General features: G+C 32.2%; 1 protein-coding gene across 1 annotated transcript; it reads left to right on the forward strand.

Annotated features, from left to right (window-relative positions):
• Positions 1-12,862: 12,862 nt before the first annotated feature.
• LOC128177264 (zinc transporter ZIP1-like) lies at positions 12,863-14,857 on the forward strand. Its single transcript, XM_052843919.1, has 2 exons — positions 12,863-12,949; positions 13,692-14,857. The coding sequence occupies exon 2, from the start codon at positions 13,721-13,723 to the stop codon at positions 14,678-14,680; it is 960 nt and encodes a 319-aa protein (XP_052699879.1). The 5' UTR covers positions 12,863-12,949; positions 13,692-13,720; the 3' UTR covers positions 14,681-14,857.
• Positions 14,858-21,507: the final 6,650 nt, after the last annotated feature.

Below are 21,507 nucleotides of genomic sequence, written 5' to 3' on the forward strand. Positions count from 1 at the left end.
TAGACATGCATTCCTTCCTAAAGCATTTCAAATAATAAAAACAGAAAAATAAAATTTGACCAAAATCGTGACCATGCCCCTTTAGAATAGATGAGGAGTTACCTACTGGTAATCAGATTTTTACTACTGAATTCTAAATACTGAATGATTTTGCTTCAAATCCATCGGAATTGAGACAAGAATATTTTATCGGCCGATTTTAAAAAGTTATTTTCTATTTTGAAAATTAAATAACACCATGACATTGATAAAACGAACTACTACGCTCTATGTTCTTTTTATCAAGGATTTTTCCTGGAAAATTTTATATTTATACGTAGAAAATTGGTTACGAAACGCTAATTAGTAGAGCATATAAATATATATATATATATATATATATATATATATATATATATATATATATATATATATATATATATATATATATATATATATATTTATTTATTTATTTATATATATTTATATTTATATATTTATAAGGGATATGCCCTTGAAATCTATTTTAAGTAAAAGGACATATAAATACCCAAATATTTTGATGTTGAACGACTCCATTTAATAGCTTTGAAATAGGTATGAGAGAAACACGCCTTTGTACTACATGTATGTACTGGTCCATGCGGCAGAATTTGTTAAAGTCGCCACTAACAAGGACATCATTGCATGTTTTAAAAAAATGTTTTTAATCAAATATGTTCTAGACTTAATTATTTTAATCATTGTATTTGTGAAGGTCATATTTGTAGGACGCGGCGTTTATTTATGCTCATAAAAGAATGTCTCGGGTTCCATCAACAGTTTCACAAAGGAGACAAAAGTAGTTCATGCTTGTCATGCAGAGACTTTTCTAAGAACGTAAATTATAAAATATGCGCAGTTTGCTTTTCAAAACAAATGTACTTACATATTACGTAAACAAATTTGAAAAATTTGTTAATATTTGATGCAAGGTAAAACAATTAAAACCTGCATGTTTGTTTCGTCTGAAAAACTCGATATCATCAAAGTCATTGAATTGAAGTCATCAAAGACAATTTTCTGCAAATCAAAACAACCGGCTACGATTTTATCTATTTGGAAAGAAGACGTCCATTGTATTAGATTTAAAAGATAATGTTACACACATTATAAAGTCTCAAAAGAAGGGTAAAGTTCATTGCAAATCTCTAAGACATGTGCAGGTATATGGGAAACACAACAGTGCGACACTTTTGTAAATCACAGACATATCTGAACACACGAATGGGACAGATATGTTAGACACTTTCATATGATATATTCATAAGGCAGAAATAAAAGGCATATCTACAAGACATATCTATAAACCTTATTTACTGACACATTTATTGGATAACTCTGTAGATTATATAGAGAGAGAGAGAGAGAGAGAGAGAGAGAGAGAGAGAGAGAGAGAAAGAGAGAGAGAGAGATAGGATGTATATTATAGTCTGTTCCAAGATATTTTTGCCGCATATTTTCTTATATTATTCGATATTTGTAAATATCTATAGGTTCAGACGATGATCATTCATTAGAATGAAAAAAACACAAGATTTCTCCTTTGAAACGTTTGTTTTCGTTCCTTTGAATTTTTACGGGGAAAAATGACAATGTGTGAATGAAGGTATCTTGGAAATTTTCCTGTTCATCGATTTCAATTGCACTTTTTTCACAGGTCTGTGTATTCGATTAAAAATTGTCCAAATGTGCAGCATAAATATCTTGGGACAGACTATAGACAAATAATGCACATTTATAAGACATACAATTTGGCACACCAACAACACATATCTATTTAACGCATCTATATGATTCATCTATATTGCACATCTATGTGACAACTTCTAAGACACATTTCCAAATATCCAAAAGACAGTCTGGTACATCTGTTAGAAAAATCTATAGTTACAAGACATATTTGTGTCACATCTTTGCAGAAAATCTATTAGACATACATTAAGCTATATGACTAATTTGTAAGACAATTTTATAAGGCCTATCTAAAAGGAATTTCTAAAATAAAACAAATATTTTATAAGAAACATCTATGAAACATATTTATTAGGGATTTCTATAAGTCCAATATATATGGCACATCTGTACGACAATTCTTTTTAATATTCTTTCATGTTAAATACCGAATTCTGATTGGTTTAGACGCGGTATATAATCCGTTCTATTATCCCCAGCGTTAGCAACACTCTTGGAAACGGGTATCAACGAATTACAAGCGCGTAAATTATGTGCGTACGGTTCGCCGTAGAATTCACGTCAAAATTTAAAAGCAGTTTTCTTCAAAATAAAGACATTCAGTATAATTAAATAAATAGTGCCTGTTTGGAAGGGCAACAGTTGAAACTGACACCGCTCGAAACCGCTTCGTGTCGGTTGACAATGGTTTTCTCGGGTATGTCATTTCAACTGTTACCCTCCCAAACAGACATGTCAAGTAACAGGGAATTGTAGACTAATACAAAGATTTGATCAGTAGTTCGGAAGACTCGTCCATTTCCTTTACTTCGTTTATAGCAATTTGGCAAGATTTGTTCAACCTCATTCGTCTCATTGAAGATGATAGTTGAACAAGGTAGTCTGAACAATGTAGCCCTATCACATATATATTTCAGAATTCCATTATTTAATTTAGCTGTTTTACATATTCAACATATAACAAATCAAAATAATTCTATACTTTTAATTTGCAAGTTACTTATGAACTCAATTAAACCTTTAAAGTATTTGTTCGATTAATTTTTTTTATATTGTATATATTTACTTTCTTGCAATACATCTTACACCAATTGAAATACTCTCTGTGGTACAAACCTATTTTTGATAGAAAACTTTTGGCATTTGCTATAAGCTATATGTTTATTAAGGAATATAAGCAAAAATGAGATATTTTGGCGTTTTGAATTGTATTTTATAAGTTAACTTTTATGCTATTCAATACATAGAAAATATTTAGCAAAACTGTTCCTTTAATATGATGAGATAGTATAATTAAGATATATATTGACGTTGTAACTTTTTTTTTTAGATCTCATGAGATCACTAGCCTACATATTACAAATTGAGCATTGTCAAAATTTACATTGCTTGTTTATTTTATCTAATTGGGGCCTTGTCCCTTATTCACTTTGAAATATAATGTATAACACAAAAATGCATTTCTATTATCATACCAAGAGCATGCTACGATTTTTAAAAGTTGTTTTACTATATAGATGATTTCAAGTTGGTACCAAATTTTCTTTACCTTATCAACACATAGATGACGTTGGAAACATAAAGGTGCCTAAAAAGTAAAATAATGGGACGACGCTTGAAGAAAAAACACATGACAGATAAAGTTCTTTTGAAAATTCCAATCGGTTGAGCTAGAATAGACATTCCCCTTTTTCGTTTTATTTTATGTGAGAGTTTCATACAATTTTGAATTGTGAATCTAATAGCATCACCAAGACATTATTTTTCCGACTGAGAGACTAAAATCCAGTTTAAATATTTTCTCTGTAAAGATTCGATCAGTAACAATTTATTACAAAATACGCTATTCAAATATCCATATCCCGTTGAAACGGAGAGAAACTTAACCACATCACATTATAATTTTATATTCCATCTGAATTTAATTACAACTATTAAAGTTTATTTGGATTTATTTTCTTTCGCCGTTAACTTAAGTAAATCGTCAACTACACGTTTGAAGATATTTAAAAGTTGTTGAGTGACAAACGTGTTTCATTATTTAAAGCTTTTGAGTTTCAAGATTTAACAGCAAGGATCAAAGTAGAATACCCCATATAAGCGGTTTTACATTAACTGTACATTAATTCTACATTGCCTGTTTAAATTCAAATACATGCATTTGTTGAATTGATTAAATATGCTAAAATATCTTACATGCTGAAATTAAATCTGTGCTAATTTTCTATTTATACCACGGGCTCAACAGCCCTTGCTCAATTTAAAATGACCCGGTGTAAAACGGTTTACTGATTGAAGAATGGGGATTTGGATTCACATATCAGGACACCTTAAGGTCGAGGAAACAGACCGTGGAGTTCGCCATTGTGTTGCGTCATAGCTACCGACATTTTATGACAAAGCTTTATTAGAAAACAACTTGTGTCAGCCAAGATTGTTAGACCTGACATACTTATCGAAGGTTTTAAGAGGGTTTCATTGCTGTTGGTAGTTATAGGCTGTTTATAATATCTTCATATAAAGAAGAGCTCTTTTTTTCTTCGACTTGAGTTTTTTAAAACTGGTCCTTTCGAGGGAGATTCTTAGAACTTCCGTAGTGCCGATGATTGTAGCTTTTGATCCTACAGGTGATGTATTTTACATACTCTATATTCTCATAACTTTAGTTCTCTGTTTACCAATAAAACATATAATTTCAATATGATCAACACTTTCTCATTGATGGATAAAAAAGGTGAAAAAATTCTGATATTTAATCTCATCTCGTGATCATACACATATATTTCCTGGCCCCTGTTCTTTGATTTCAGAAGGCAGTTTAACTTGTGATCTTAAATTTAGTAATTATAATGACATTGTCTTCGAAATAGGTAAATAGCTATTATCCATTATGTGTTGACCTTGACATTACCAATACGACTATAATTTTTAACAAAACAATAATTTTATATATTTAGTTGTAAATTGAAAAGTTTGAACAACAACACTGAACTTTACATTGTATTTCAGACATAGAATTCATATAAAATATTCCACTAGCATTCTATACCGTGCCTAAACTGATGAAAAATTCTTTTAAACGGAGTTAAGGGATCGAAATGAACAATACATTACACATCGAATCCATTTGAAATAGAACACAAACTATTGCCTAAGTGTCATTTAACTTACTAATATTACAATAAACATGCAGTTACCTCGTGACCTATCAAAAGCTGAAGATTAAACTTTGTCTCAGGTATTTAAAGGGTTGTTAAACGAAGGTCAAATTTGGGAATGGCCATAAACAAAGATGTAAAGAAGATCAAGCTGACATTTTTATACAGTATATCAGTTACAAAAATTATAATAGTTAACTTTCATCATCGGAAACATTCATCCGATGTGACCCCCCATTTTGAATTGTACTTAAGCTGTATCCTCCTGTGCTATGGACCACATCATGCACCTATGATAAATATGACCGTGGCTGCCTTTGAAAATTCCAGGCCATCAAAAGTACACGCAAGGTGATTTTCCAACAAAGATCGAAGCAGGGGTGAATTTATTTATACAGCAGCATTTTTCATTTGAACTACTTCGAATGTATACCTACAATATCACAGCGAACATCAGTAAGAAAGCGGGTGAAAATTTAAATATTGTTAAATTGAATTGAATTGAATTGAACATATTTTTTTGATTAAATCAAATGGATTAGACACAAGTTCTAAATAACTTATGTAGTCTTCTCCTAAATATTGTTCAAAGTGTAGCTATTGTGTTAAGTTTACATTTAAATGTTACGCTTGTAATTTTGGCGAATTTTCAGTTATTCACTTTACTTGTATTACCTTTTGACACTTAAATGTTAGATGACCAGGTATTAACTGCAAAAATATACGTAAACGTTTCTTTTGAAAAGACAACAATATGTTAATCATTTCAAAGCTGTTCATATATTGCCACTAGATGTTATATGACCTTTTCTCATAACAGAACAAGATTAGATACACAGTCAATCCGGATATAAGTTTTATCTTTTAGATTTTGTTTGCGCTACAAAATCACACAGACTTTGACTTTTTCATTACCGGACATAAACCGGCACCATGGGGTCACAGTAATGTTATTGGGTACAATAATGGTGTTTCTCTAACTTTTGTTACAACGTGCTGAACCAGTGTAATAATTCTTTTTATGTTGTCTGAATTGAATTAATTAAACAATGAATTGCTTTCTTTGGTGGTTCATGCGGGATTGAAAGTAGCTGCCTTACAGGAAAACATACACAACCCTCGTTTGCGGATTTTGTTATTTGTTTTTAGCAATGCTACCCTTATACCACCCATGAATTATCAAAGAAAGCATTTTGTTGTTCATATTTATATTTTATATTTTAAACATGATGAAATGATCGTAAAGGTATTTTGAGCAGTTTGTAATTTTCCTTAGGTTGCTGAAGATGTCGACTGATCGATAAACTGGTTAGAATTGGATCGTGTAGATTTTACTCCTGTCAGGTCCCTTAGAGCTGCGAGGTACTGAACTATCAATTTCCGTAAGAAATAGAAAGAATCATAATTAGTGGATTTAAATTAAGTATTTTTACATGCATTTTTATTGCGTTTTAGATTTCAGTTATAGTTTCTTTATAGAATTCAGTTTCGGTTTTGATAAAGCACCTTTCGAGATTATTACAGTTACTGTATATTGTTTTATCATTTTACCATAAAAGATATTAGTAAAATAATTATTATTGTGTTGTCTACCGAGTGTTGGTCAATATTCTTGACCCACCCTGTGTTCACGCGTTACTTTACCTTCGATTTTTTTATACCTATAACAGTAAGAGAATTTTTACTTCTAGTTTAGTGGTCGCCTGCTTTGTCAAGTGGATTTTTTCCGGACATGCGAACACTAATGACCTCCATTGGCATTGTGCTAAGACCCATGCCAACGAGAGATATTTGTTAAAGTCGTCAGAACTTGTTTATCAATCGTTGTGAAATAAATAAAGTTTAGCTTTTCTGTTTTCTTTTCGGCAGCAATTGGGGAAAAATGTTTTTGGAAACAATTGGGATTTTTATCCCTACAAAGTTAGCAAACAAGTTTGATGTAATTTTATTAAACGGACATGTTGCACGGTAATGTTCACACGAAATTGTCTGACCCCAAATAGTTTTGTTGGCCAGATGACACCCCATTGTTTACTTTGTTTAAAGTATATATATATATATATATATATATATATATATATATATATATATATATATATATATATATATATATATATATATATATATATATATATATATATATATATATATATATATAAAGCAATAATCTTCAAAATTAAGACATTCAGTGTGATAAAATAAATAGAGCCTGTTTGGAAGGGCAACAGTTGAAATTGACACCGCTCGAAAACCATTGTCAAACTCCGCTTTGCGTCGGTTGTCAATGGTTTTCTCGGGGATGTCTTTTCAACTGTTGCCCTCCTAAACAGACATGTAAAATAACAGGGAATTGTAGATTAATAAAAAGATGTATTATTTGATCAGTAGTTCGGAAGACTCGTCCATTTCCATAACTTCGTTTATAGCAATTTGGCGAGATCTTTTCAACCTCATTTGTCTCATGAAGATGATAGTTGAACAAGGTAGTCTGAACAATGTAGTCCTATCATATATATATTTAGAATTCCATTCTTAGCTTTTTTACATATTCAACAAATCAAAATAATTTTATACTTTTAATTTGCAAGTTACTTAAGAACTCAATTAAACCTTTATAGTAATTGTTCGATTCATTTTTTTATATTGTATATATGTACTCTTTAGCAATACATCTTACACCAAAATACTCCCTGTGGTACAAACCTATTTTTGATAGACAACTTTTGGCATTTGCTATAATCTATAATAATTTATGTATATTAAGGAATATAAGCAAATGAGATATTTTGGCGTTTTGAATTGTATTTTATAAGTTAACTTTTATGCTATTCCATACATAGAAAATATTTAGCAAAACTGTTCCTTTAATATAATGAGATTGTAAATAAGATATTGAAGTTGTAACACTTTTAGAGATCATGATATCCCAAGCCTACAGATCACAAATTGAGCATTGTCAAAATTTGCATTTCTAGTTTATGTTATCTTATTGGGGCCTGATCCCTTATTCACGTTGAAATATAATGTATAACACATGAAAGCATTTCTATTATCATACTAAAAGCATGCTACGATTGTTTACAGTACATTTCTAATTTAATATCAACTACTGACGGCGGATTTTCCAGTCTAAATATTTTTTCTGTAAAGATTCGAAAAGTATCAAATATCGATATCCCTTTGAAACGGAGAGAAACTTAACCACATCTCATTATATTTTATATTCCCTCTGAATTTAATTACGACTATAAAAGTTTATATGGATTTATTTTCTTTCGCCGTTAACTTAAGTAAATCGTCAACTACACGTTTGAAGATATTTAAAAGTTGTTTAGTGACAAACGTGTTTCATTATTTAAAGCTTTTGAGTTTCAAGATTTAACAGCAAGGATCAAAGTAGAACACCCCATATAAGTGGTTTAACATTAGACTATATTAATTGTACATTGCCTGTTTGAATTCAAATACATGTATTTTTCCTGGTGGAAAGAAAAGGAAGTATTTCAATCTTTTTTTAAAGTTTGCTGATCCACATAGTCTACCATAGCTGTTATTAAGAAATAAGTCAATAATTCATTAGGGATTTCATCATTAATACTTTTTGTTAAAAAAAATGAATTTCAGGGCGTGTGATCATATTTTACCCATAATTCTTTATACATATCATTAATAAAAAAACCCATCAAACATTTGATAGTCGTAGCATAGTTAATTGTACATCTGCTAGATTCTCGTTTTTATAAGGCACGTTTTTGCAACAAATTAAATACCTCATTGATATACCCCCCCCCCCCCAATCCCCCCAACCCCCCCTCCCACTTTGCATGTTATGTAAATGGCTTACGAAATAAAAAAAATACCCTAACATTTTAATAATTGGTTTCGATGTTTAAAAAAACCCTCTTACTTCATGTGCATATGATTCTTGCTTGACGGTTTGTTGAATTGATTCAATTTGCTAAAATATCTTACATGCTGAAATTAAATCTGTGCTAATTTTCTATTTATACCTTGGGCTCAACAGCCCTTGCTCAATTTAAAATGATCCGGTGTAAAACGGTTTACTGATTGAAGAATGGGGATTTGGATTCACATATCAGGACACCTTAAGGTCGAGGAAACAGACCGTGGAGTTCGCCATTGTGTCACATCATAGCTACCGACATTTTATGACAAAGCTTTATTGGAAAACAACTTGTGTCAGCCAAGATTGTTAGACCTGACATACTTATCGAAGGTTTTAAGAGGGTTTCATGGTTGTTGGTAGTTTTAGGTTGTTTTTATCTTCTTATAAAGAAGAGCCCTTTTTTTTCATGGCTTGATTTTTAAAAAAAACCGGTCCTTTCGAGGGAGATTCTGAGAATTTCCGTAGTGCCTATAATTGTAGCTTTTGATCCTAGAGGTGATGTATATTACATAATCTATATTATCATAGCGTTAGTTCTCGGTTTACCAATAAAACGTATAATTTCATTATGATCAACACTTTCTTATTAATGGATAAAACAGGTGAAAAAAATCTGATATTTTAAATCTCATGTCTTGATCATACACATTTACACCCTGATCTCAGTTCTTTGATTTCAAAACGCAGTTTAACTTGTGATCTTAAATTTAGTAAATATAATGACCTTGTCTTGGAAACAGTTAAATAGCCGTTGTCCATTATGTGTTGACCTTGACATTACCAACATGAATATAATTTTTAACAAAACAATTTATATATTCAGCTGTAAATTGAAAAGTTTGACCAACAACACTGAACTTTACATTGTATTTCAGACATAGAATTCATATAAAATATTCCACTAGCATTCTATATAAAACATATTTTATTGATTAAATCAAATGGATTAGACACAAGTTATCAATAACTTAGGTAGTTTTCTTCTAAATATTGTTTAAAGTGTAGCTATTGTGTTAAGTTTACATTAAATGTTACGCTTGTAATTTTGGCGAATTTTCAGTTATTCACTTTACTTGTCTTACTTTTTGACACTAAAATGTTAGATGACCTGGTATTAACTGCAAAAATATACGTTAACGTTTCTTTTGAAAAGAAAAAAAAATATGTTAATCATTTCAAAGCTGTTCATATATTGCCACTAGATGTTATACGGTCTTTTCTCATAACAGAACAAGATTAGATACACAGTCAATCCGGATATAAGTTTTATCATTTAGATTTTGTTTGCGCTACAAAATCACACAGACTTTGACTTTTTCTTTACCGGACATAACCCGACACCATGGGGTCACAGTAATGTTATTGGGTACAATAATGGTGTTTCTCTAACTTTTGTTACAAAGTGCTGAACCAGTGTAACAATTCTTTTTATGTTATCTGAATTTAATTAATTAAACAACGAAATGCTTTCTTTGGTGGTTCATGCGGGATTGAAAGTAGCGACCTTACAGGAAAAAATACATAACCCTTGTTAGCGGATTATATTATTTGTTTTCAGCAATGATCGCTTCCCTTATACCACCCATGAATCATTAAAGAAAGCATTTTGTTGTTCATATTTATATTTTTTCTTTTAAAGATGATGAATTGATCGTAAAGCGTTAAGTTAATGAACTTTTGGTGATGTCTACAGCATGTTAAAAAAAAGGGGGGGTGGGGGGTCCAAGTCCTCTTTTATGGGAATTTGAGTCTGAAGTTTTCTTGATTACCGGTATTTTGTGCATTCTGTAATTTTTCTTAGGTTGCTGAAGATGTCGACTGATCGATAAACTGGTTAGAATTGGATCGTGTAGATTTTACTCATGTCAGGTCCCGTAGAACTGTGAAGTACTGAACTATCAATTTCAGTAAGAAATAGAAAGAATCATAATTAGTGAATTTAAATTTAGTACTTTTACATGCATTTTTATTGCTATTTAGATTTCAGTTATAGTTTCTTTATAGAATTTCAGTTTCGGTTTTGATAAAGCACCTTTCGAGATATTTACTGAATATTGTTTTATCATTTTACCATAAATGATAATTATAAAATAATTATGTGTTGTCTACCGAGTGTTGGTCAATATTCTTGACCCACCCTGTGTTCACGTGTTACTTTACCTTCGATTCTTTAACCTTGAACAGTAAGAGAATTTTACGTTTAGTTTAGTGGTCGCCCGCTTGGTCAAGTGGATTTCTCAGGGAACACTAAAATGACCCCCATTGGCATTGCGCTAAGACCCATGCCAACGAGAGTTATTTGTTAATGTCGTCAGAACTTGTTGATCAATCGTTGTGAAATAATTTAAGTTTAGCTTTTCTGTTTTGTTTTCGGCAACAATTGGAAAAATATGTTTTTGGAAGCAATTGGGATTTTTATCCATACAATGTTAGCAAACAAGTTTGATATAATTTTATTATACGGACATGTTGCACGCTAATGTTCACACGAATGAGTATTCAATGCTTTGTCTGACCCCAAATAGTTTTGTTGGTCAGATGACACCACATTGTTTACTTTGATTAAAGTTATTAATGGTAATATATATATATATATATATATATATATATATATATATATATATATATATATATATATATATATATATATATATATATATATATATATATATATATATATATATATATATATAACATTAGTACTGTATTGACACAAATAGAAGACCATTCAGATGGTTTATTTAAATTAACTTAACTACGACATCCGGGTTAGTGCAACATTTTATCCTCTAGATTAATGTCCATTATCAGTCCTTATGTGCCATTAGTTCAATATTTCTACCCAATAGTCATTATGTACAATATCGAAAGCCACTAGAACTAGTTCGTCTATTTTGTCAAACACACTTTTATTATTCAGGTAAATATATCACAGAATGCCATGATCACAGATATAAAATATATCAAATAAGAAACCCCCTAGACATTATTCCAGCACTATGCAACTCAATAGGAATCGATTTGTTCAATCTTGTTATCATATAGATTACAAATGATAATATTACCTTAGGATAGCCCATAAACGCCTTGTTTAAAAGCTTATTTCCAATGGGGTCCTTAATATAACAGTTAAGTCAATAACAATAAAAGTGCACTACACAATATGTAATATTATTTACTATAGGTATATATAATAATACTATTACATAATGGAATTAAGACAGGATACTGAAAAGGAATATAGCATAATGCTTTGAAATATAACATGTTTCCTTAATTTTTTATAACAATAAATAAGATAAAAATGGACCAAATAAAATAGATTCCGTCTTGCCAAGATGAAGTGACAATTTGTTGTCCACTAACCATGCAGAACACTTTTCCAGAACAATGCCTAGTTTTTGTGCAATAATATTATATCATACGACAAACGTTCGATGTAACTTTTGTACAAATTTATTTCTGGCAAAGGCATGTGTTGGGTTGAGATGGTCGTTTCGCTTTACAATCACGTAGGTTAAGAGGGGGTCATATATGTTGGATTATTCAACATTGTTCGACTGATCATATTCACGTTTGCACCGATGATCGGCTTTGGATTGTTATGGGATTTAATTTTAGGCGGGCGCCAACACAAAACATGGATTCACATGTTTGAAACTATTTAAACAGCTGAATAGCAAGGACTTCACATTTTGTAATACACATTTCTTCACATAGAATCCTTATATTCATATACATTGTATTTTTCCATAGATCCCTTTTTACGAAATGTAAAGGATTTATTATTTAATAATTGCGTATTTTAGAATATATAAAGTATTTTAAAATATCTCTTTATTTTTGTTCACCTTTTCCTTCTCCAGCAATATTTCCTTATTTGAAATAAAAACCCTTTACGAATGCACTGATAGTTTCAAGTTTCAGCTTGTTATAATTTCAGACATGTTTAGTGTTTGTTTGCACGGATATTAAAAATTTTGGAAAATGAAAAACACAACTCTATGTATTAACGTCATCGTAGTTAAATATGCAAATTTTGAAGGTACATGTAGTTCGGATGAAATGCGCATGTCTTTTTGAGGTAATTTATTTAAATGCCAGACTTGCTGAGTGCGCGGCATTCAGGACCAGCTGATCATTAATGGTGGGAGGTGAATCTAATATACAAGTAAGTGTCTTTTCGGAATCTAACTTTGTTGGTTTAACTTTTACAGCATATGTTTTTTAATTAACTTCATCGCTCAATATTTGAACGTGAATATAAAAGCAAAATTATAAATATACTTACTTCAATTGTATCATTTCATGTTAATTTTGTAAAAATGGAGATTTTGTATAACTGATTTTGTTTGTTGATACTGTTGCTATCAGGAGGGTTACACCATCCTTGTTAAGTAGTATATCATAATTGTATTGCTTATCATAGAAATATGAAATTTGTGGGTTTATAAGTCAAAGTATTTAAAGTCATATTCTAAATTGGTGAAATGTGATGATTTAAGATAAAGAAATTGATATGTTAGATTAATATTAAGATTTAAATTGGTAAAAAAAGTAATTCACACAAATAGACATAACAGAAATTATAACCATCATTTATGCTGGTCTTCAATTTTTAAATTTCAAATTAAAAAAATAATAAGAACAAACATTTTCGTATGCACAAACACAATAATAAAAATTAGATGTTAAAATATGTTAGCATGACTTGTTGTTTTTATAGTTTTATTTTTTTATTTTCTTAAACTTGTTTTATTGTACACTTCAATGAATAACTCCTGTAAGAAAAACCTTTTGTGAGATGTGTTATTTAAATTCAGGGATAATTTTAGAATTGAAAAAAAAAATCTTTCAAATGCATGAACATGATTACACTGTAGGAATATCAGAATTACTTTTTTTTGTTTCAGATAACTTTTGCCCACCGTAAGATTTGATCATGGCGTCGGCGGCGAGGATTACGGGGATATTTATCCTGTTTTTCATCACTTTCCTAATAGGCCTTATACCGTTTGCCTTGTTGAGGATATTTGAGAAGAAATTGTCGAAAGAAAATATTAAGAAGTGGATTGGGATCCTGAACTGCTTTACAGGTGGGGTTTTCCTAGCAACAGCCATCTTGCATTTGTTACCTGAATCTCGAGAACTGCTAACAGAGTCTATATCGTTCGAGTATCCTGTGACAGAGGCCATCGCGGGTTGCGGGTTTCTTCTAACGCTTACTTTAGAACATCTTGTCAGTTACTACGGCTTTGGAAATTTTCATATGCACGATCATGGCCATGATAATAAAATTGAGCCAAACGACGCCAAGGACCTAGAAATGGCTGGGTCAAATAAAACAGAGGACACGGATAAAAAGGGCAACGCAGATAAATCGACAGAAGAAGTTATAATAGAGCAGCCTAATTTGAAATTCCTTGTTTTCCGCTCCTTTCTGCTGTTACTAGCTCTCTCTTTTCACATGATATTTGAGGGTTTGGCCGTTGGGTTGCAAAAAGAGGAGGAGGACGCTTGGATTTTGCTTGGAGTTCTCTCTCTTCACAAAATCGCTGTTGCTTTCAGCGTGGGCTTCCAACTAGAAGAAAATCTGAGAAAATTCAAATACGTAATATTATCTTTATTCTTCTTGTCTATTGTCGCGCCAATAGGAGTCGTGATCGGTTACATAGTAACAGAAGTTGGAGATGACGCGCATGGGCAAGACGTAGCTTCCGGTGTCTTGCAGAGTCTTTCCGTCGGTTGTTTCCTATATGTGACATTTTTTGAAATCCTAAACCATGAAATACACATAACCAAAGAGAGGAGTCACTGGAAGGTCTTTTTCACAATAATCGGGTTTGCTATTGTTGTTGGGATTCAGTTTGTGAAGCACGACCACGAAGGTCACGACCATTAGCCGATCCAATCAGAGATTTAAAAGATTGTCTCGTGAATCCAGTGACCAATTATGACACTCTATTTTTGCGTGCTTGTTTAATCTAGTGTTACACATTATGATTATCGTTATTTTGTCCTTTGTCATATTGTTATCACAGTTCATCAATGAATTACACGAATAAAAAACAATATTGTTGGATTGTTATGCACTGAAGTGCATCGAATTCATTTTATGATTTTTTTTTTTTGATTTTGCTGTGTCTTGTAGGTTATTGGCTGACTGATTTTTATGGAACATTAACAATATGTTGGCCGACTTTACAATATGAAATGTATACATGTGTGTGTGTGTGTATATATATATATATATATAGAGAGAGAGAGAGAGAGAGAGAGAGAGAGAGAGAGAGAGAGAGAGCCTTCAAGACATTTTGTCAATCAAATCTGTAGTAAAAAGCAGCACATATATATTCACATTTGAACACAATATGTTGTATCTATGCCCATAAATAAATCTCTAAACAGAACCTGGAGGAAAGCATCTACAGATTTTTAAGTTTCCTAATATTGCAGGGTCTCTATAGACCAGTCGTTTTTAGCCAGGTTATTAATTTTCAAAACCCCTTTTCCTTCTTCTTGAGCACATACTGAACCCAGGGATCAATACATAGTCAGCCCAGTTAATTTCTATATATTCTGTCTGCACCGATCTTTTGAATGTTAGGTAATATTAACTTTTTCTTCCTTTATAAACAGGCAGTTTTTAAATCTGATTGCTTGCAAAGCATTATTTTTTAAGGTGCATTCATTCCAGCGCATTCATTGCGGTGCTTTTATTGCTGACTTTCAGTCGACCAGCTCTTGGCTTGAATTTTCTACGATCAAGGTCATAACTCGAGTTCCGATGATGAAGAGTGACAATGAAGCTTCAATAAAGAAAACAAACTTGACTGACATTGCAATGTGATTTGGTTGACTTTTTTTTGAAAACCATTACTTCGTATAATATGTTTCACGTAAATAAAATAAATAAGGAAAAGCGCTTGAAATACACACAGTGCGGTGGTCGCCACAATTTGTTTCGTTTGTTTGTTTTTTTTTTTTTTGGATTCAGTTACAAATAAAATTCGGATAATAAAAGAATTTGAACATCGTAGCTAAAGGGAGAATTTCGACCTTACATTCAACATGTATCCATATCTATGTATCTAATGTTGACAAAAGTCTTAGTTCTCCAAGGTTTGTTGCGTGGTCGTGTCTTGGCTTACAGACCGGTCAACATGACACGAGGGGTAAAGTCCATATCCGTTCAATTTTTGTAAGCTTGACTACAGTGTTAAGGTGGCTCTATACACCACTTTTTGATGACGCAGTACGCAAAAACATGCAATTCCGGTACTGGCTCATTTAAACTGAGGCGAATTGTATGGGGACCGCTCATTGGAAAAATTTATTAAATGAATTGATTTAATTTAATTGGAAAATTCATTACTTACAAGTAATGTGGTATGTGACATCTTCACGTTGTGTTGTATTATTTATCGAAATATTTAAAAATATTTTCCCCTAAAACTTCAGTTAAAAACTAAAAAAATGTAGAACAAAAAATATCTATTTATTAGCCATAAACACATGACAAAGCAAATTTCTGTCTTAACAGGTCGTCACAAATTAGAAAAAAATCTTATTTTGCCAAAAATTATAAAAAAAAAAAATGACTAAATGCATTAAAAATGTCATGAACTCATGTTTGTAAAATCATTTACGGTGGATTTCCACAAGAAAAGAAATCATAAATGAAATATGCTTTGAAACGAAAATGATTTATATAAATTGATAATGGAGATCAATGTATAACATATTTCAACCGGCTTCAATTGCATGTAATGTGCTTGTAAACAAACATGATGTAAAAAAAGGATACGTTAAATAGTTATGTTTATCAAAAAACAATATGACCTCTTAGAACATCAGTGCGAGAAAAAACCCAAACCTTAATGCTTATATTGTAAATTTCGTTTCTGGCATAGCCCAATGTTCCAGAAAAGAAGTAAATTAGCTGCATACACAAAAATAGGAAAAGGCAGTTGCTAAGCGATACAGTTTATGTCATGTTTGGATAATTCAAATTTCCCGAGTTGTTCTTAACGTGTAAATTGTCAAACTACTACTTATGAGAAAAGAAAAAAACTTTTTATCAAGTAAGCTGAGAATGCATTGGGTTCTCTTTTAGATATGTCGCAGCTATTGAGCTAAACAAGATTAATCCAATTATTTATTGTATATAAAAGTATCAACTATTTCGACCAAACACCGAACATTTATTTTTCAAAGTGCGTTGCCACAAAGCAAGATAGTTTAGAAGAATATTAAGTTTATGTGAGCCATCACATCTGTATTAAAGGAAAACAACAACATTTCGTGTATTAAATGAAATGCAGGATAGTTTGAAGAACCATATACTAGTAATCAGGCGGCCAGGGGAAAGACTATAGACTTCTGCTCCTTGTGTCAGTTAGACACAGTTGCTCAGGTGACAGATGTGACCCAAAGTTCTTTTTTTTTAGTTACTCTGCTAAAACAACTATTAGCACATACACTGACTAGGACAAAGGGGTCACAAACAAAGAATCATATTTATTACGTTTATAAGACATTCTAGGACTGGATCCAAAACCTTACCTTTGTTGCACCGAATGACCCTGTCTAAAAGTTCAATTTATTAAACATTTTCTAAATGCCCGAGACTGATATCGATATGATAGGAAGATGCCCTCAGCTGAACTCAAAGTACCCGGATGTGATAGATTAACGTAGATAATCTCGTAATCTCAAGGTGTAATTTGTCGGCGTGTTTTAATATATGATTACGAGCTTTAAAACAAATAGTTATCGTATAAATTTACAAATGAAAAATTAGATACATCTGAAAATTACAGCTGTATTTTACTTCGCACATTTCATTCATTATTTTTTTTTTATTTCCCCATTTCATTCCCGTTTAAAAAATACTGACAGAACAATTCCATGGATTCGGTTCGTTATTACTGAACTGCTAGACTTCACATTGTACACGCTTGCTAGGAATGCAGGGTTCTAACAATGCGGTGTATAGATTCATACCAGGAAGAGTTGACAGAACGTTTAGTCGTAGAGATTTTCTTTTAAAAAATGAATTCAAATGTACTTCTGCCTCACTAAAGATATTGCATATTTGTCGTTATTATGCTCAGAATGGGTGGATTTTTTTTGACGATACAGGGTGATCCATAAAATTTGACACCATTATAGAATATAATTAAATTGTACGTTTGCTCTAGTTTTTGATCACAATTGTAAGTAGTGGGAACCTTCGAGATGAAAAAAGGGTTATAATGTTCGATTATTGCTGTGGGTTTATCCAAAATGACATTACTTCATCGAAAGGTTATAGAAATTGGACAATCGTAATTTCTGGAAATGAGTGATTGGTACTATCCTCGTGAAAAGAGTGTAAAAGGAACAACACTCTTTAAAGGAGTTGACATTGTTTGCTTATATCAGCAAAAAATCAAAACAAAACATAGTTAAAGAAATTAGACCGACAAAAATTATCTTGGGAAAAATAAGGCTCAAATCAGTATCTTTTTACATTACTTTTAAGGATTAGAAAATAAATATGAGAACGCATCTATAGACTTATTCCTTACAAACGCTAAAAAGAATTAGTGTACAGTAAATATATAAAGAAAATCTCCTGATATTTTAATTCTTGACAAATTTGAAAAATAATAGAATTTAAAGATGATACGCATTGGCATGACGTAATTTCTGGTATCAGGAGCTGTCCTCCCATTCCCATCGGTGACCTTTGGAGTCCTAAACTATGCCTCTGGAAGATTTAATTAACAATAATTGATTTCGCTATTGCTGTAAAGATTTTGTTGGTGAAGCACGGTTTCTACGAGGTTGTAAGATGATCCTATCATAATCCAGTTATACAAACATTGCACAAGCTAAACAATTTATGAATATTATTACGCAATCCATTCAAAAAGCAATGTTTAGAGGGTATTTTGAAGATGTGGACTTTTGTCTTCATTACGATTGTATAACTTAAACAAGTAAACAGCATTATCGCATAGAAAAAAACACTCCCAGGCAAAGGCAAAGGGTCCGCAGGTTTTTGTGACCATCCTTTGGCAGGAAAAGCTTACTTTAGTTTTAATTTAAACAATATTATGTTTACTTTACTGTACATGCATGAATGTTTTAAAGGTCAGTAATCTATACTAATAGGGTGCGTTAAATTATGATTAAATTAATGTAAATCTTAAAATATTCACCTTCATAATTGTTGCAGGGCGGCGTTACGAATAAGGTGTAAAAAGACAGTTTTTTGATGTTTGAAATTGGGGTACGGCGCTATCTCCCTTTACCGCAGTGTTGCGGGAAATTCATAATTTACACCTGGGTCAAAATACGGATATCTCCTTTTCAAGATCACGCCTTTAATTCAATTCTATACCAGAGAGTACGAGATTTCAGTTGAACTTGAAAATCCGGAGAGGAAAACTAAATTTATATAATTTATTCCATATTTTTGCAGATAATATTCAAAGTGCAGATTTAAGCAAAACGTTTGGAACTTGTGCTTTTTTATCAATATATTGACGTTCATTAAAATGTTTATGCAATGCTATTTCTGGTTGAATGATATTATTTTCATTGGAAAGTAAAGTGATCACTCATCCAAGAGTAACAATAAAATCTCAGAAAAATGATCTTTAAATCAAACTGAAATCCAAAACTCCTAACTAAATGATGTTTTGTAGAAATTTATCGCCGCAACATCATTAACTCGTTTTTATTTGTTCACAAAAATAACATTTATAAGGTAGTTGAAATAAAATCACAGGGAAATGATCTGTAATAACACCTAAACTTTTATACTATAATAATAATATTAGTCTATCCCCATTTCTTAAAAAGTTAAACAAATCATGGTTATATTTCTTGTGACATCAGTATGTTGCAATATCTTGTTACATCAGTATGATGTTTTATCTTGTTACATCAGAACGTGCTGTATCTTGTTACATCAGTATGTTGCTATTGCTACATCAGTATGTTGTTACAGGTGTATATCTTGTTACGTCAGTATGTTGCTGTATCTTGTTACATCAGTATGTAGTTATATCTTGTTACATCAGTATGTTGTTATATCTTGTTACATCAGAATGTTTCTATATCTTGTTACATCAGTATGTTGTTGTATCTTGCATTCAAGAGAGAACATCTACAATTGCATTAAAGCGTCGATAAGGAGATCTCGCCCCTCCCTTATAATGAATTTGAATGCATTGATAAGTATACCAAATATCTGTATAAAGTAGTGATATTGAAACTCTCACCTTTTTGCATTACAAAATATATTCTTTGATATCCTAAAAATTGTTATACTATTTCTTTAAACATTTTCGTTATGTATTCTTTTCTTATTGTCGGTTTCTAAACCAGGATAATATCCATATAACATAAACTTAAATATGAGAAAAAAATTAAGGGATACGGAATCATTCTTTGAGCATGAGGTGATAATTTCGGTCGGGGCGTGATCAAATCCAATAAAGCCCGAAGGGCTGGATGATAAATTTCGATTTAGATAAGAATGATTCCTTATTACTTATACTCATATAATTTCAAGCCATCGTGCGATTAAATACAGTCGCACCTGCTGTTACGGCCATCATTAATCAGCGGCCACTCGCCATGAGCGGCCAGTATCAATCCCGCCCGTTTAGTTTTGTACCTAATCTCCTCCACACACTGGTTCAGTACCAAATCTCCTCCACACACTGTTACAGAACCTAATCTCCTCCACACTGATACAGAACTAAATCTTCTCCACCCACACACTAAAACAAACCCAAATCTCCTCCACACAATGGTACAGAACGTAATCTCCTCCACGCACTGGTACAAAACCCAGTCTCCTCCACACACTGGTTAAGAACCCAGTCTCCACCATACTTTAGACGGAACCTTATCCCCTCCACACACTAGTACAAAACCTAGTCTCCTCGACACACTGATACAAAACCTTATTTTCTCCACACACTGGTACAGAACCCAATCTCCTCCACACACTGGTACAGTACCCAATCTCCTCCACACACTGGTACAAAACCCAATCTCCTCCACACTGGTACAGTACCCAATCTCCTCCACACTGGTACAGTATCCAATCTCCTCCACACACTGGTACAAAACCCAATCTCATCCACACACTGGTACAGTACCCAATCTCCTCCCTACACTGGTACAGAACCTAATCCCCTCCACACACTGGTTCAGAACCCAATCTCCTCCACACACTTATACAGAACCCAGTCTCCTCCACATACTTGTACAAAATTCAATCTCCTCCACACACTAGTAAAGAACTTAAATCTCCTCTACACTCTGTACTGTAATATAAATAAGCAAACCCCACTGGCGCCTGAATTTGGCATCATTTGAAGTTATGGGTAATATCACAGGCAAAGACACTGATAAATGTAACTATTCCAGTCATCCGGACTGCTCCTCCCTGAGATCGAGTTTTAGAAACCAAATATCCTCCACACACTGGTACAGAACGCAATATCCTCCACACTGGTAAAGAACCAGAATCTCCTCCACACACTTGTACAGAACCCAATCTCCTCCAAACACTGGTACAGTACCTAATCTCCTCCACACACTGGTACATAACCCAATCTCCTACACACACTGGTACAGAACCCAATTTCCTCCACGCACTGATACAGAACTAAATCTTCTCCACCCACACACTAAAACAAACCTAAATCTCCTCCACACAAT

The sequence above is a fragment of the Crassostrea angulata genome, chromosome 3 (genome assembly GCF_025612915.1).
Source record: "Crassostrea angulata isolate pt1a10 chromosome 3, ASM2561291v2, whole genome shotgun sequence".
Classification (NCBI taxonomy): domain Eukaryota; kingdom Metazoa; phylum Mollusca; class Bivalvia; order Ostreida; family Ostreidae; genus Magallana; species Magallana angulata.